The sequence below is a fragment of the Mercenaria mercenaria genome, chromosome 9, assembly GCF_021730395.1.
Source record: "Mercenaria mercenaria strain notata chromosome 9, MADL_Memer_1, whole genome shotgun sequence".
In the NCBI taxonomy this organism is placed as follows: domain Eukaryota; kingdom Metazoa; phylum Mollusca; class Bivalvia; order Venerida; family Veneridae; genus Mercenaria; species Mercenaria mercenaria.
In genome coordinates this window covers 3,287,881-3,306,392 of record NC_069369.1, presented here as the reverse complement: position 1 = coordinate 3,306,392, position 18,512 = coordinate 3,287,881, and the positions used below count along the sequence as shown (strand labels likewise).

Below are 18,512 nucleotides of genomic sequence, written 5' to 3'. Positions count from 1 at the left end.
GCCTTTGACAAACAGGGGGAATTACGGAAAAAAGATGGCCCTGTCATCTGCGAACAGGCGTACCTGGGATGTGACCATATAGAGGGTGGGGTGGGGGGGGCATTAAAAAAAGGGGAGGAAAGGAGGGGGCCCTAGAACAGATCCCCGGGGGACACGGGCTGACGGGACTTGAAAAAGACGCAAAGCTCAATACTACTGACTGGGTTGCCTGTGGAATGATGTACCCAAAACACGATTTTTTCCAATGCCGCAATGTCCCTGAACACACATACAAGCAGAAACCCAATCGCTGCAAAATTTTGATTATTTTTATGTACACAGTTACAACCAAGATTTGAGATTAAATTAAACTAAAGCTGCTGCTACAATGAAATGTTTTTTTTTCCTGGGAAATTTTTTTTAATTGAAATTCTGGGGAAATTGAGATGAATTAAGTTAACAATGGGAATTTTCTTAAAACGCATTTAAGGGTTTCTTTGCTTTTTTTTACCAAATTTTTAAATTTCAGCTTTATTTTTAAAACTTTTTAAATTTTTATTTACTTTTTTATTGATTCTTCTTTTTCCTGAAAAATAATTTTTTTATGGGTATTTCCCCCATTAGGGTAATTTTTTTTAAAATAACAAGAGCCCTTTACATTCCCCAAAAGAAAATTTCGGAAGAGGGAAACTGCATTTATCTTAAAGTCCACTTATTGTGTAAAGTTTTAAAACAGATAATTAATAATCTGAGGTTAAGTTAAAATTATTGGCCTTACACAGTGCACTTGCACGCAATGTTCTGCACCTTTGTATGCAGTTAAAATAAAACCGTTTTAACATTTTAAGAGATATGCTTCGAACTAGTAAATTAGACAAAGAGAAGTAATTTAAAACGTACGCAAAGCAGAGTTCTTGTTCTAGTTCTTGCATTTTTCTCAATGTTCTTAGTCAACAGGTCAGGTTGTCTTTTCAAAATCCCTTCAAAAAGTCCTTTTGACGTTTTGCTCCGGACGACGAATGAATAAAAAATTTAAAAAAAGGTAGAATTTTTTGATTTTTACACTTAAGGCCCTTTTTATTGCGTGAAGACCCTTAAATGGTTTTAGAGTTGCGAGTACACCCAGGAGAAAAAGTGTTATTCGTGTTTGTATGTAATGCTTTGTCTGTTTATTCTTGCGTAAATACGCCCTATTATATACAAACCCATAATTTATGACGCCCCCTTATATAAAACCCAACAATACTGACCCCATTATATCAAACCCCTACATTCCTGACGCCCCATTTTTCAAACCCATACATTCACTGACGCCTATTTTAAAAAATTAAAAAACCCATACTTCACGACGCCCTAATATTTTAAAAACCCTACAATCCTGACGCCCTATTATATACAAACCCATACATTCACTGACGCCCTATTATATACAAACCCATACAATCACTGACGCCCTATTATATACAAACCCATACAATCACTGACGCCCTATTATATACAAACCCATACATTCACTGACGCCCTATTATATACAAACCCATACAGTCACTGACGCCCTATTATATACAAACCCATACAATCACTGACGCCCTATTATATACAAACCCATACATTCACTGACGCGCGGTTTCATTTTAATGAACGCAGCTGTTCCCAAAGAATATGTACCTTGCTTTATTAGTATAAAATACGCGTAAAATAACATTTATGAGTTGCATATGGAACACAAGAATATTCTTAGCAACTTCTATGAAACAGTTTCTCGATTTTAATCAATACAAGTGGCCATTCAGTAACTTGATATAGCATTAATTTGTCAGTTTTACGTATGGTGCGTTCCTGCTAAACAGATTAGCATGCATCACATATATTTCTGAATAAAGACAAATAAGGTGTGTCAGGTATCATGTAATTTTATCACATTACATTAAGCAATACGTCTGCTAAACATCAATATTCCCTAGTCTAGTGTAAAACACTTTATTATCGGCTTTTAATAAAAAGAAAAAAAAACGGCTATCAGCAGTCGAGAATTTCTACAAAGTGGCTGCCGCTGTATGTAAAGCGCGTGTGAGCATGTTTGACATGAAAATGACGCTTTGTAAATCTGGTAAAATATAAAGAGCAGAATATCAGTTATACGCACTACGCAAGTCTGATGCTTTATAAAGTGTCACTTAGGCACGGGTAAAAAATTAGACAAAAACCTCATTTTCATCATTAAAGAATTATTATTTTTCATTTTTTTTATTCATGCTTGCCTATGAAAATGTCAAGATTTTTATGAAGTTCATTTACGTGTGTCAAGTAAAGATATCATAGAAATTTTTAACAGCACACTATTACACAGGATTCCTATCAATTTTGTCTTTTAGTTTTCTTCTTGCAACCACTAACTTCCTGTTCAATGTTGGTCTTTGTTATTGGAATATGTTGGCGACATCACAGAGTATTGTACGAGGGGCGTTCAATATGTAATGTTACTCCGTATGTAGTTCCATAACCGCTGGTTATTTTTAGATGCGGTTTTCGGCACATTATAGAGCAATTTGTTTTAGAACACAATGTAATCTAAATTATAAAAATCGGCAGGTTCAAATTAAAAATATAATCATTTTAGTGAGGTGTATTCAGGTATACTGGACCATAATTGTAATTTAGGTTTGTCCTGGGTATCCAGAGTCTCGGAAAAATAGAATAACTTGTAAAATCACAAAATTCTATCATTTTTCTATGAGGTACAGCAGTTTGTGATGCGTTTGCGTTTGTTTTAAACTATCTATTGCATTTTTAATTTTACAACACAACTAAACAAGAGCTGTCTCCATAGGATGACACATGCCCCCGATGGCACTTTGAATGAATAGTTATGGCCGATGTTAGAGTTAGGACCTTTGAGCTACGGACCTGGGTCTCGCGCGCGACACGTTGTCTTACTGTGCCACACATTCATGCGTAGTTATTTTAAAATCCATGCATGAATGACAAAGATATGGACCGGACACGCCCATCAATGCACTATCCTTTAATGTCTAAGTGTGACCTTGACCTTTGAGCTACGGACCTGGGTCTCGCGCGCGACACGTTGTCTTACTGTGGTACACATTCATGCCAAGTTATTTGAAAATCCATCCATGGATGACAAAGATATGGACCGGACACGCCCATCAATGCACTATCCTTTAACGTCTAAGTGTGACCTTGACCTTTGAGCTACGGACCTGGGTCTTGCGCGCGACACGTCGTCTTACTGTGGTACACATTCATGCCAAGTTATTTGAAAATCCATCCATCGATGACAAAGATATGGACCGGACACGAAAATTGCGGACAGACCGACAGACTGACAGACTGACAGACCGACGGACGGTTCAAAAACTATATGCCTCCCTTCGGGGGCATAAAAAATCTAAACTCGAGGTTGATTCCATCTGGAATGGGTGTTGAGAGCGATTAATAAAAGTTGTAAGAACTAGTTTCGCAATCGAGAATTAAGATACTAGTATCAACTTAAAATACAATAATTTTTTAAATGATGATTATCGCGCCTGACAAAATTGCAGAGGCTCATTGTACTCACCTTATCAGTTTTTGAGTAAAAATATAAACACTCAATTTAAAACTTTTATAAACTTTTTTATTTTAGTTTTCATATGTTTTTGTGAAGATCATGATTTGTTTTATGTGTTTAAACTGAACTATAGTTCTAGTTGTTGAATAGTAGAATCAAGGAATTGCTTATTACAATCTCAATATTTTGGACATAAAATTGTCTAGTATACCCGAGTACACCTCACTCAAATGATTATATTTTTACTTTAAATCTAACAATTTTTATAATCTATACAACATTGTGTTCCAAATAAATTGCCCTATAATGTGCCGAAAACCGCATCTAAAAATAACAAGCGGTTACGGAACTACATATGGAGTAACATTACATATTGAACGCCCCTCGTATATATAAAGTAGTGTCTGGAGCTCACACAGACAGTTCTGAAAGGCTTATATTTACATTTTTTGTTGTTTGATTTGATCAAGTGCTGCATCAGTTTGAAGTAAAAGATTTTTATCTGGTGCGGTAAAATTTCAGCTAGCGACGGTGCTATTGAAATAGCAAACGTTTTAATGTTGCATCACAATTTGACTTTCTGTTGGTAACCTTAGTATGAATGTATTTCATCTGACAACAAAACGTATGTTAACAACAAAGTGACGTATGTTAACAAAAGTAAATAACATCTAGAGCAACTTTAGGGTCAATAGATGTTTTAGAAATTTAAATGTATATTTATACATAGTCCCTTCAAAGGGAATGCCTCTGCTATGTAAATATTAAACGAAAGGTGTATCTTAATTTATAACAAGTTTATTGTTAATAACGTCTTTACCGCGGTCAAGTTTGAAAAACAAAATCCAACAAAGAACATAAGAATTACAGAAAAGTGTGTAAAATAACCGAGAGCAGTATCTAATTTATAAAGACAAAAATTGGATAATTGACAGTGAGATGGTGTTTCATGTATTGGCCTATACTTTTGTTTTAGGTCTTTCCAATTAATTATATTTAATGGTGAAAGCACATATATACGTCATTATAAAAATACTGTATGAATTTAACATTTCAACATATAAATAGCTTCAGGAGAAGCCTCTGAGTCATTTCATTAGAAAAATGTGTTTGTTTATCTTTCCTTAAATAGCTTGATTTACTGTAGCAGAAAAAGGTACGTACTATCAATTAATGGAAATAAAGCCTCAGAAAAAATACATAACGAGATATGGTGGTTTTTTTCCATACAAAATGAAACAAACTGCGGTACACAACCAGGTTAAAACAAAAGTAACACATTACCAGTATTTCCCAGGTGACAGCAGTAAGGAGGCTAGATTGACGCAAGCAAGTAAACGCAAATTAACACTTAACTGAACGGGGTCTGACGAACGCTTAAATTTACATAATAAATTGGTAACACTATTGTTATTGCATATCACGTTAAATTTAAGAAAAATCAGCATAAGTGAATTTCAGTAATATTTTTAAAAGTGTTTATACAATAATGCGAAATTTGCATTTTCCATTGTTTTTTCTCTTGAGCCGTTTTAAAGAGCTTGAAATTTCACACAAAAAACATGTTTTATTGTATGAAATACAGACCTGCATCACAGATCTTTTTTCAAGTACTTTCAAAGGTATATTGCAAGATAGCCAATTTCCTGCACCCAGCAGCCTTTCATGTCTTCTAACAAAATCCATAGGTTCTCTGTACTAAGGCAATAGACATATGTTTTCATCTTCCCACATGGTGTGATAACAACTACGAAATTCTATCTTGAAAAAAGGAGGAATAGAATTATCTATAATCTTTGTACATACAACATTTTTTCTTTTGAGAACGAGGCGATTGCTGCATGTCTCCTTTTCTTGTCGTATAAGACACGAACGCTACCAGTAGTATACTGGTAAGTATACTGAAACAAGCTTGTCGTGGTCCTCACACTGACTTAGAAGCATATACTGCTGTTCTTGTCATTTTTAAGAGTTGTTTTAAAAGACAGTAAACGTGTTTACAAAAGGCGATCACGTCTTGTAAACACATTTCATATATTATACACAATTCGTGGAAAATGCAAACTTAATTCGGCCCTATAGTCCATAATGATAAGATGACACTATAGTTATTCAGTTCATTTTTTCATTTCGTATAAACATCAAATGTTGAGACTTTGCTTCCTAAGGATCTTTTTTACAGATTTTATTAACTATCACAACAGCAATTTTTAAGTGCCATGTGGCGGCTGTAAAAAATGTCTCCCCGTACTTGGATTCAGAGTTGTTATATGTTCTGGTCCTTTGGGATCATGGAGTCCATTCAACATATTTGTAATAGAGTTCCGCTTAAGCCGGTGCTAGGGGGCGTGAGAGGTGTTGCACATTTCATTACTTCTCATGAACAGACTCAATCAAACCGAGTCTGCTATTATTTTCTTGCTTGCATTCTTTGCTTTCTAAGAATCTTTTTACAGATTTTATTTCATTTTCAGTACTTTAGAGCATCACAATTATATGGAAATCATCCATAGCCAGTTAGCATAACTTGTCATAACCTTATTTAATAAAACTTGTATAATCCCATGACACAGAATCTTACTAAGGTTGTAAATAGCCCATAAACTGCTTCTACTATTTTTGGAACGGTAATTTTGGCTTTATAAATTTTTGATTCTATGTATTGAGAAGGAATCTCACCTTCAAAACACCTTCATCTATATGTCAGTTGTATTAAACATGTTAAACATCTGATATTTTGTTACAATTTGCTCAGTAATTTGGTCCTGTAGAACACGCAAAAAGTAAAAATTCCTTAGCCTTTCATGTATTAACCCCTGCATGCACGTCATAGCAAAAATGTTGATCAATAGGCCTTAAACGTATACCGAAATAGATCATTTTGCTTACAATGAATTCAGATATCCCTGATGTCAATGTCACGAATAAATATTTGCCAATAAAACCAATCGACTAATTTCCAGCGGTAATTGCCACATTTTAACCATTTATATTAATTAGTTTATATCTATAGATGGTAAAAAGCCTTTGGGCAATTCCAGAGATTTTATTGTGAGGTCATGCAATGATACACCTCATACTGCTGGGATTATAAACTGAATGATTGATCCATTAAGAAATATTGGCATGTCTATTTGTATTGATAATGCCTATTGTGGGTATGATTAAACCTATTTATTTTTCAAATATCTGTTTAAATGACAATTTGTTGGTATTCCAATATTCTTGTTTGTTTCGTCATCCTGTTTATGTTTAACAGTTGTATTAAATTTTGGTACGTCGAGGGCATTCTATGGTGGACGTTTTCACCACACAGTAACAGTGACAGTTTTTGTCAGTACTTGACATTTTTTTTGTCTGCTATGTTTAAGTTATTCGGGTTACCCTTTTTAAAGAAGTGACACGAGTAAATATTACTATAATGGTATCTGAGTAAGCACTGAACGCCAATATAAAAGTAATTTTAAAGTAAGTATGTTTCATTATATAATAGTAATAGCATTATTTTAAAACAAAACAAAAAAAAATCTAGTGTATTTTTGTTGATGTCTATATCATATCAACAAATGCGAATACTTACATTCTTGTTTATAAACATAAAAACATAATTTGCAATTAAGACTTTTTAATGCATCCTGATGCGGAAACGATGGATTTAACACATACACGTAAATGTGAAAATCATAGGTAGGCATAATCCTTGGAATACAATTTTATATACCAGAACAATGAAGTACTGGTAAAAAGAAGCTTTTGAAACAGATATTGACAGGAATGAATTCAGACAGGTTAAAATACATTTTCCAAATTCAGAAGAAAAACCTTCATTTTTTAGACAGTTGATTTACAATGATGTATCTTGGCATTGTCCATTGTAAGGATGAATTCTAAGTAAAATGGGATACTGCAAACTTGTTAATGTCCCATCTTTGAAATCTAGAAACTTAGTCACCAGACAAAAAAGTATTAGCCTTGAGACCAAGGTATTTTACTGCATTCGAAGACATAATGGAGTGTCCATAACAAACATTTAAACATTCAACCAGCTTAGTTTGCTTTAAGTACTTTATATAAAAGCATGCAAGACTTTGTTAATATTACATTTACTGAAACTTTCTAATATTCTTACCTATATCTGCACCTCTAACATTGGAAAGCGCAGCCCACGCCGCAACAAGAATAAACGCCAACATTGTCGTTGTCACCATCTAAATTCACTTACGTCACGCGCTCTGAAATGTATGAATAATTCAGGTGTAATTGTATTTTTCTTAATTGAAAATCTCTCACATTACAGGCTGCGACTCGTTCGGGAATGCGAAAACAAAAAAGAACTCAATTATTAATTTTACTGGGACAATATGCGCAAAGGGTGAAAGTGACTAACTGGTTCACATTATTAAATAAATTGCTTATTTTAATTTCTCGTATTTCATATCAAGGGAAAAGGCCACGACAATATATAGACTGATTGATATAAAAACATTTTTAAAACTCATATTTAAGATCATGTAAAAAGACCGCGATTATAAATGGATGGCATAAAATGTGTAAAACATTAGGTTAATAGAACAGACAAAAGCTCTCTGAAATGGCAAAGAGAAAGGTACTGGTCAACTGTATTTAAAATCAGTTTAAATTATACAGGAGTTTGGCTGTTCAAAAGTGATATTCATCATTTAAAAATAAATTCTTCGAGGGTATTCGGCCATTTTCATCGTTTTGTTCGAACACCTCTTCAATAAGTATGTTTTACAAGTCTTTTCCATATAAATACATACCGCACAATTGTTAAATAGAACTATTGCCAATTGAAATTAAGACGGGTGGATATAAGAGGTAAGGGGTCAACGAAAAACTGTGTCCATCATAAATAGAACTGTTCAAAGAAACTTCAGCTTTTATCCAAGATTTTATTTCACATGCCATATATTTTAAAGCCATTGTCTATACATTTTATGCTGACGATAATAAAAGATAAAACGGGTACATTTGCACTACATCTATAAACAAGATATTATTAATAGCATCAACCACACTCTTAAACACTTTTATTACTTTGTCACAATTCAATAATTAAATCAATTATTGCTAATATTGCTAAACATGGAAAAAAGCATTGAAGCCGATTCGCATTAAGTGGCAACCTAAGGTAGTGTTAATATATCAGGAAACCACGTGATAGTGTGCGCGGTGCTTTGAAGTAAAGTAAATCATTACAAGTGTCATATCAATGTTATCTTGTCCCTGATCAGTTTTGTCAATATTGTTTTGCTTTTCATATTCGTTAATGTGTTACATGAAAGCGCCAGGAAATTCAACATGTTGTAACATTTACTTTAAATGTCATTAAACATTTATATCCACACTCTGTTATTTCCATGTAACAATGTTATCAATTGTCTGCAAACGTCGGTGATAGAATATAAATAATATCGAACAACAAAGAAGAACTTTCTATATGTGTTCTCAATGGAGAAAAAAATCCAGTTGTGCCTGAGGGTCAGCAAATCGACACTACTGTCACACAGGGTACCGGCTAGGCAATTATAATTTCCGTAATGAAATAATTACATACACAATAAAAGATCTAATGTTTATACCAGTCGTTTCACAAACCCCCATTTTCCTAATTGCAATGGTTAGTAAAAAGACATAAACATACATCATTACAGTACCACTAAAGCAATTAATGTATAACACTGATACATAAGATGTCGTCGAAAATAGCAAAAATACTCGACGCAACAGGATTTGGGGATGGATGGTGGAAACATTGCAGTTAAACACGGAAAGAGGTGCAGATGGAAAACTATAAAATACGGCGTGGGAGTGGCGGAAGGGTTCGACTTTTGGTACATGCACTTTTTGCATTGTTCATCCCCTTTTGTATACATAATACTAAATTAAGACATGCGAGCGAAGCGAGCTGAAATGTCATGCTCAATCGCTTTCCCTCTAAAAATGATTATTTTACACGAGAAGAATGTTTTCTTGTTGTCTATGAATATTACCTATGGTGGTTATAATGTAATTATGATGCGCACAATTTTATTCATGCCTTAACCTTTTGAATACATAGAAAAGCCTCTCGGGAAAAGCTGACATCCAGCATAATAACAGTCATCTTATGACAACAAGCAATCATCCTATTAATTTGTGGACTGTTGGAAAACGTTCTACAGTTATTGAACTGAATATGTTCAAGTGTCATGGTCATCGTGGCTTTGACCTTTGACCTACTGACCTTAAAGCAAGAGCAGCCATCAGCATAGACCTATGAAGATTGAAAGCGGTATGTCACACGATTCTTAAGTTACTTTCAGTCACTAAATCACAGTGACCTAGACCTTTAACCTATTAACATCCTGACAATATGAGTCATCTACTGGCTATAGGCAATCATCTTTAAAGGTTTGACAACCATAGGCCTAGTGTTCTATAATAACCGAGCGAATCCGAAAACCATTTTCTGTCTCAATACTATTTTGCCATTGACCTTTAACCTACCGACCCTGAAAACAAAGACGTCATCAACTGCCCATAGGCAATCACTCTACGAACTCTGACAGCTGTAGGCCCAGGTGTTCTTTAGCTATGGAGCGGAAACCGTTTTCAGTCTTAAGAACACCCTGACCTTTGCCTTTGACCTACTGACAACCCCAAGATAGGGGTTATTTACTCGCCACAGACAATCTATGCAGTCTGAAATGTTATCATTGGGGTCCGATTTTCTGATCAAGGTCACCCACCACGCGCTTGACCTTTGAACAACCGATCACAAAATTGATAGGGGTTATCTATCTGCCTACTAAGTTTGCAGTTCCTCTGACAAAACTTTCTTCAGTTATAGATTGGAAACTGAGGGACGGGCGGACGGACAGGCGGTCCGGTTACTATATGCCTTCCAGTTGGGGAAAGATTGAGGACATAGTAGCAAGAAAATTTATATGAGGTCAAAATTTCCTCTTGTAAACACCATAGTTTAAATCATTGTTTCATTATTGGCCTCACCTATTATAAATATTTTACGTATGATGCTCCCTCGATTAATTAGAGATGAAATATTTTGTCTTGTTATTGCTACAGCAATTAGAAACAGGGAGTGTGTTGTGATGTGATGTGTCTGTGTGTGTGTATGTGGCGTGGTGGGGGAGGGGGAGGGGGGGGGGTTAACACAGTGGTTTCTGATGTGTAAATTGTCACTATGACCGCGCATGCCGTAAATGATAAATTAATCACATAATCTTAAACATATAACTTCCACATTATCACAGGCTTCTGAATAGCAATAAAATGCTTTAATTCTAGAACGCATGCAGATTATTACGAAATAGTAGATAAGTGTCTAAATGTATAAATTATGTTTAATGTTCTGAAACACAATGAACATTAAACAGGACGACGTTATAATGAAATCACTTTTAATAGCTTAGGTTCTGCAACTTCCAGTATATAAAAATGAATGATATACAACAATTCTTATAAAACACTTACACCTTCTACCGGTCCCTTATTTGGTCAACGGACAGTAGCTTGATAAAAAAATCGCAAAGCTTGCAGTAATTATTTATCGAAGAAACTGCATGTTTTAATAACAAATACATCATATAATTTATGAAATCATTTTAAGTTAAACATAGGACACATTCAAACAGAAGCCATCACTAACTGGATTGCGATCAATGCCTTTTGTCATTTTTCCACATTTCAGACCTTTATATATAGTGTCGTAATGCAATATTTTCTACCCTAGACGATTAATTAGAATTTACTGTCAGGCAAAGGGTAAATTTCTTCAGGGCAAGAATCGCTAAATTATCGCAATAAACTATTCATTCATATTAAAGAGTCCACTAACGCAAGATTTTTCATCCCAGCGATCATGTGATTACAGGTTTCGTAATTAGATTCTTCGCCTTTATGAAATCATTACTTTCTGTAACGTTTGCGGAAGCACTACTTTCTATAGCGTTTATGGTAGCACTACTTTCTGTAACGTTTATGGAAGCACTACTTTCTGTAACGTTTATGGTAGCACTACTTTCTGTAACGTTTATGGTAGCACTACTTTCTGTAACGTTTACGGAAGCACTACTTTCTGTAACGTTTATGGTAGCACTACTTTCTGTAACGTTTATGGAAGCACTACTTTCTGTAACTTCTATGGTAGCACTACTTTCTGTAACGTTTATGGTAGCACTACTTTCTGTAATGTTTAAGATATTTGCAAAGTAGCAAATGGAAGGCTAGCTGTTTTGTTCACTATATCTAGTAATTTGCGGCTCAAAATATCAAATATCACTGCCTGGTAGGAAACATTAAAATCATGACATAGAGTACATGTGAGGTGTCCACGAGTGAAAGAGATTTCGACCTCGCATGTGCTGTATTACAGTTCCGCATGTGGCTGCGCCACTCGTGAAAATATTGTATCTGGTGTTTACTTGATGAAAGATATTTCGATCTTACACTGAAACAAGCACATCCTCTTCATACAACCTTCGATATATAAACAAGAAACGTGGAAATTCCACGGAAACTTTGCATCACACCAACAGATTCAGTTTAAGAAATAATTTATAGCAAAAGAGTGTTTTAACACTATTTATGCACGATGGGCGGTTATACGTCGCCCTCGTGAAATTATTTGTACGACGTATTGCCGCCCGAGTGTATAAAGTGTTAAAACACGGTTTTGCTATGAATTATTTCAATTCTAATATGCCCTTAATCTAAAACAGTAGATAAAATATAGCAGCGCTCTCTCTTGGTAGCAACAAAAACATTGACATCACCGCACGTCAACGTGACGTCATTCTAGCGTAAGAGTGTTTTAACAGAGAAAAGCATATTAGAATTAAAAATATGTCATGTTCTATTATACATATCTGACTGCATCCGATCATGCCATTCAGAAGTACAAATATATAAGAAAAGTAGATGTGTCATTTGCATTTGTAATTTATGATTCTTTGATAAAAGCTATTTAAACACAAAGGTTACAAACTATTTTTCTATTTTTGGTAATAGTGGCCTAAAATACAATCCAAAGCCTGTACTTAATATAAGCTTGCTAAACATCAAGTTTGGCAACAGTCAGTCAATGGTATAAACTGGAAACCAGCTTTTTAATGATCAAAGAGAGAAAAAGAATCCACAACCAGGGCGAATAAATCAACAAAACTACCAAAAGCGTGCATTCAATGTTTTAAACAATTGTTTTATTTCACTTTCTTACAAATATGACATTAGTCTTATTTTTGCATGATAATTTTTACAGTCGAGTTATTTTGAGTGCGAACCATTTTCAACGTTTTGACTTGCTTCAAAGATTTATATTTTTTAACCATAATCTGGTGGTATATTTCTTTCTCAGGTAGCTATCACGATCATTTTGTTAACTTTCCAGGAAATGTGTGCATTTTTTCTGCAAACATTTCAGCAATAAATAACAATTTCTAGATACTTTAATCTCTTTCCTGAAAATGTTTTAGCGCAAAATTTCGCGTCAATGCTTGTATCTGCCACGAGATATTTGGTAGCTATTACGATAATATTTCAAAATTTCCAGCAAAGTTGTTCATTTTTCTGACCACATTTTCGGAATAAATTATTTTTTTCTAGATATGCTTCATATTTCCAGGAAACTTTAGGCTGTTGAGATAACTTTTCAGAAAAGTTCGAAATATCAAGATAATTTCTGACAATATCGAAATAACTATCTAGCTAGTAAATGACAGTTGTGGGCACTTACACAATTTTTATCGAGATTATAATGTAAATTATCGCAATAATATTTCCAGGAAACCTTCTACTATTGAGATAATCTTTTCAGAAAATTTCGTTTCATCACGATATTTTTTTTTGAAGTATCGCGATAACTACCTAGCTATCTCGTGGCAGAAATATGCCACCATATAACCAATATCGTTGAAATGATTCCTAAAAACAATCGCAGAAATTACATGCGATTGAATATACATTCACGGTTATCGACGAACATTTTTCTAACGCCCAATTTGACAGAAAGCAAACAGCGACACGACCATGACACCGCATCAAAAATAAAAATCATGTTATGAACAGTACGTGAACTGCCTTGTTAAAAACATCTTCTCTCCCTTTAAAACACGCCCGGATCCATTGAAAGATTTAGTTTTTATGCAAGAATATAAGTAAATTATAATTGGCTCCAGATAATACTAGCACCTTTGCGTGTCCTTAATTCGCTAGTAGATCATTTTACATTAGAAGTAACGTCTGATGCAAGACGTTATAACGTACACGCTGTCTAAGCAACTTTCACTTGCGTAAAGCTTTGTACTTCTAGCGATAATTTCGAAAGCACACACGACTGTATAATTTTGTATAATTTTAACACTCGCGTTAGTTTAAACATATTTTATTCCCAGTACAAATTAAATACATACATCATAGTTTGAACAAGATAAGTAGGAAAGGATAAGAATGAACACTCGCGTTGAAAAAGGAAAACAAACTCCATAGATACAAGAAACCAAGACACGAAGCATTTTTGTTTAATTTATTAAACACATTAATTGTGTTTAAGACTCGTGATATATATTAGCACTGTGCTTGATATAAAATGTATTTCTCATTCATTTGGGATTTACTTTGATGTCTAAATGAAACAAAACTGAAGGTTTTATAAAACGTCATCATCATCTTCAGTAATCGCCTCACTCTAAAAGGGTATACTCGCGATCTGAATAAAATAATGTACATGCGCAGCAGCAGGGGGCAACTATTTACATCTAAAAATATAAAAGTCTCTCTTTGTATACAGTTTGAAAAACTGATAAAACAAAGTTTGGCATTTAGAATGTGTTGATATTTCCTAGAACATCCTTACAGCCCTCTAGCGTAGGCTGATTTACGGCACATTGAGGCAGGCGGTTCTAAAAGACAACAGTGGCTGGGAAGAAGCTGTGTTGGTAGGCAGATTTGCTACAGGAGTTTTTATGGCTGCACTGTTGGTTGAGGATTCTGGCTGATCTTGAATGCTGTAAAGGAGGCTCAGGAATAAGTCAACAAGATTATACCTATTTTGTACACTGTGCTGAAGTGCTGAACGTTGACAAATAATTTTCAAAATTAGGGAAACTTTCGTTTTTAAAAAGAATCGTTTCCCATTAAAATAACTATGAAAATGAACAACCTGACTGATGATATTTGTTTGTTTCAATATAAAATAGAAACTATGTTCATCGAGTAAACACCAGATTGTAATATAGTGCGCTCACGATTGACAGACATTTTGATCTAACATACAATAAAAACATTTTTTTCTATTTCAAGATGCACTTTTGTCGTCAAGACATAAAATAGTTCTCAGCAATTTATAAATAAACTGACCATAACCTTTTACGCTGAAGTCAGTACATAAATATTTAAATGTAAAACGAATAATATTAATGTTCTTACACAATATACTCTCATAAAACAGAGATAATTAGGATACTATGTACACTTATTTTACAATAAACCACTGAAACACGGAATAAATATCATTATTGACGTGTATTACATAAAACGTCTCGACCAATCTGATAATGTTTTTTTTATTCATTATAGAACACAATGAAAACATTACCTTTAGAATTCTGAATGCATTAACCATATGTTACACAATGTTAAATCCAAAACGACGCAGTCATGCGATACGAGAGTAAGAAAACATATGTAGAAATAATCCAAATAAGTGATTTATCCTGCAATGTAAAATCCAGCGTCTGAATTATCCAAGATCACCTCTTCACTTCATAACTTAGAACATATCTGGAAAAAAAACCAAGCTTAATGAAACTGCTCTCATTTATCGGTGAATCTATAAGGTATAACGGTAAGCCACCGCGCAGTTTATCTACTGCTGGTTACATCGAGCATTAATTAGTTTTCAACACTGGCTGAATTATGGCTTAACGGATGGAATCAATATTAAACCCCCAGAGATAAACTTTCTATAATATAATATCAATATCTCTTTTTAATAGTGATACACAATTTCCATTACAAGTCTTTTCTCCTCTTTTATTCAACGATTCTGTGTGTAAGTGACATATTAAAGGCAATCTGGTTGGCGAATTCAATTGGAAAGGCATACGTTTTAGCAATATCTGACTGATAACATCGCAATGAATTATAGTCTCGTGCAGTAATTACATGTGCATTTTATAAGTTTGCAATGTATGCTGGACGTTTTACTGTTACATCATAAATCGACTCTTGCATCCTTACAGAATGCATATACTTTTATAATGTTGTTTTCTGTGTTGTAATATAATAGATGTGCATAAATCAGACAGAAATAAAGAAATAGACATGCATCCGCGCAGTCTGGTCATGATCCATGCTGGTCGCTAACGGTTTCTCTAATTGCAATAAGGTTTGAAAGCGAACATCATGGATCCTGACCAGACTGCGCGGATGCGCAGGCTGGTCTGGATCCATGCTGGTCGCAAAGCCACTATGTTGGTTTTCTCATGGCGCGGCTCATATTTATTCCTGTAATATGTTCCTGTCTTTCATATTAAGGTATTTTTACACTTTTGACTAAAAGCTCTGCTCAAAGGGTTGGCGTCATATAACACCTGCTGTTATAATAAAACCTTCATGGATTTGATTATTGTGAAGCACATAGAATTCATTAATTAACAATGTTTGGATCTCGAGTGACGATACTCCCGGTTCTAGAAAAAGGCAAGTCTTTCAATATTTAATGTCTGCATTTATGTTTGGGCTTTGTAAAGTTAAGCCTGGAGACAATGCTCTTACCCTTGTATGGAACTAGCTTTACATCGTCAATGGCAAGATAAGAGTTCAATGTCTTACGATGCGAGTCACTAATGAGTGACGACTTATGTTTGAATTGAAACTAAAACCCTTCATAGTGATTTATCGTTTGAATTCATTTCAACAAAATCACACGACCTCAAACTTGCGTGGTTGTCTGAAATCATTCGTCCTCCACCTCTGATTTTGCGTTTGGAAAAGTATGTTCATTTCCATATATTTATGAAACCACATTTTATCAAAATTGATTTAACATTGTAAAGCCATGGTAATTTTACCTTAAGCAGTTCATCAGGTAGATTTTGAGAGGATTGCAAGATATTTTTATATACAAAATACAATATCTTTGATGTATCACCTTCTTCAATGGTACATAATTTCGACGAAAATGAGATCATTCTTTCTTCAATATGTAATGATAATGGCTTACAGCCTGTTTCACCATAAATAAAACAACTTGCAGTAGACCGTTTTAATTTCAGTATATATCTTTAAAAAATGAGTTGAACCATTTCTATTACCTTTAGATTCCCAAATCCCCAAATTTCATCTCTAGACAGAAGAATCGGTTTGAATGTTTTGTTGAAGAGATCTATTTGTAAATCTATGGAGAGGTTTAGACGGTTAGAGTTTCTAATTAGGCTATGCATTGCCCTAGTTGCTTGATTTGCAATGTGTTTTTACAATGAAAGAAAGACCCACTTCTACTCAAATAGATACCAAGATATTTATACTCGTTTACGACTTCTATTATTTCATTTTTATAAGTGAAGTTATAATTCGGGTGTCTACCTTTTGAAAAAACTACAATTTTAGTTTTTGTGGTAACTACCTTAAGTTGCCATGTACCGCAATATTATTCGTAGGTATTTTATGCTTCTTGTAAATCTTTTGCAGTTTCTGCCATTATTACTGTATCGTCTGCGTAAAGCAAAATAAAAACTTTTAACAAATTATAAAGTTCATTTGTGTTTTGTTCATTCTGTAGTAATAGTCCTTGTACATTACTGTTATTCTGGAAAAAGTATTAGGTCGTTTAAATATAATGAGAATAACAAAGATGACAAATTTTCACGTACTCCAATGTTGCACGAGAAAAAGTTCGTAAAATTTGAATTTACTTTTATACAAGGTTTTATTCCATAATAGATCTACATATTTCTTATTACTTGCAGACATTTTCCATTTATATTAGCATTTATTAATTTAATCCAGGGGCCATTTGTCCAAATCGTGTCGAACGCTTGTTTCAAATCGATAAATGCACAATTTTTTTTTCTGTTATTATGTAGATATTGAATAATATGTTGCAAAATAAAAAGATTATCTGTTGTTGAACAACCTTTTCTTAATCCCGCTTGTGTGTTATTTAAAATGTCATTTGATTCAACATAGTCGGTTATTCTTTTGTTCAAAATACTCGTAAATACTTTCCCTATACAACTTAGCGATGTAATGGGTCGATAGTTTTCTGGTTTTGTAATGTCGTCCTTATTTTTATATATTGGGTTGATGATGCCGATTTTCCACTGTTCCGAAATGATTCCAGTATCGAAAATCAAGTTAAACAACTTAACGTATATAGTTTTCATCAAAAGCAAAGATGCTTTTATTTGTTCATTTACTATTTTGTCACACTTACGCTAGAATGACGCCACGTTAACGTGCGGTGACGTCATGTTTTTGTTGCGACCAAGAAAGAGCACTACTACATTTTATCTATTGTTTTAGATTAAGGGCTTATTAGAATCGAAATAATTTATAGCAAAAGAGTGTTTTAACACTATTTATACACTTGGGTGGTAATACGTCGTACAAATAATTTCACTCGGGCTGCGCCCTCGTAAAATTATTACGCCCGACGTATAACCGCCCATCGTGCATAAATAGTGTTAAAACACTCTTTTGCTATAAATTATGTCTTAAATAATGTGTATAAAAATATTAAGTACACATTATCATTTGTGTATGTATATGGCTGTGTCTTTGTCATAGTATTTTTTACTTGTAAATGGCCAAAGCAAATTGTTTGCTGATTGTGCCAATAAACTTGAAAACTGAAAACCCTATCATTTTCCTTGATTACGTTGAATGCTTTCAAAGGATTTCTTTTAGATTTTAATTTCGATAAATACGCACAAATGCA

General features: G+C 34.0%; 1 protein-coding gene across 1 annotated transcript in view; it reads right to left on the bottom strand.

The window, feature by feature from the left end:
* The window catches only part of LOC123547648 (ionotropic receptor 25a-like), a 91,475-nt gene extending 76,006 nt beyond the window's left edge, over window positions 1-15,469 (bottom strand). The window contains exons 1-2 of the mRNA XM_053550713.1: window positions 15,168-15,469; window positions 7,680-7,782 (exon numbers count right to left, since the gene is read on the bottom strand). Coding sequence (XP_053406688.1) covers window positions 7,680-7,758 — 79 coding nt within the window. The 5' untranslated portion in view covers window positions 7,759-7,782; window positions 15,168-15,469. The remainder of the gene's footprint in view (window positions 1-7,679; window positions 7,783-15,167) is intronic.
* Between the last annotated feature and the right edge of the window lie 3,043 nt (window positions 15,470-18,512).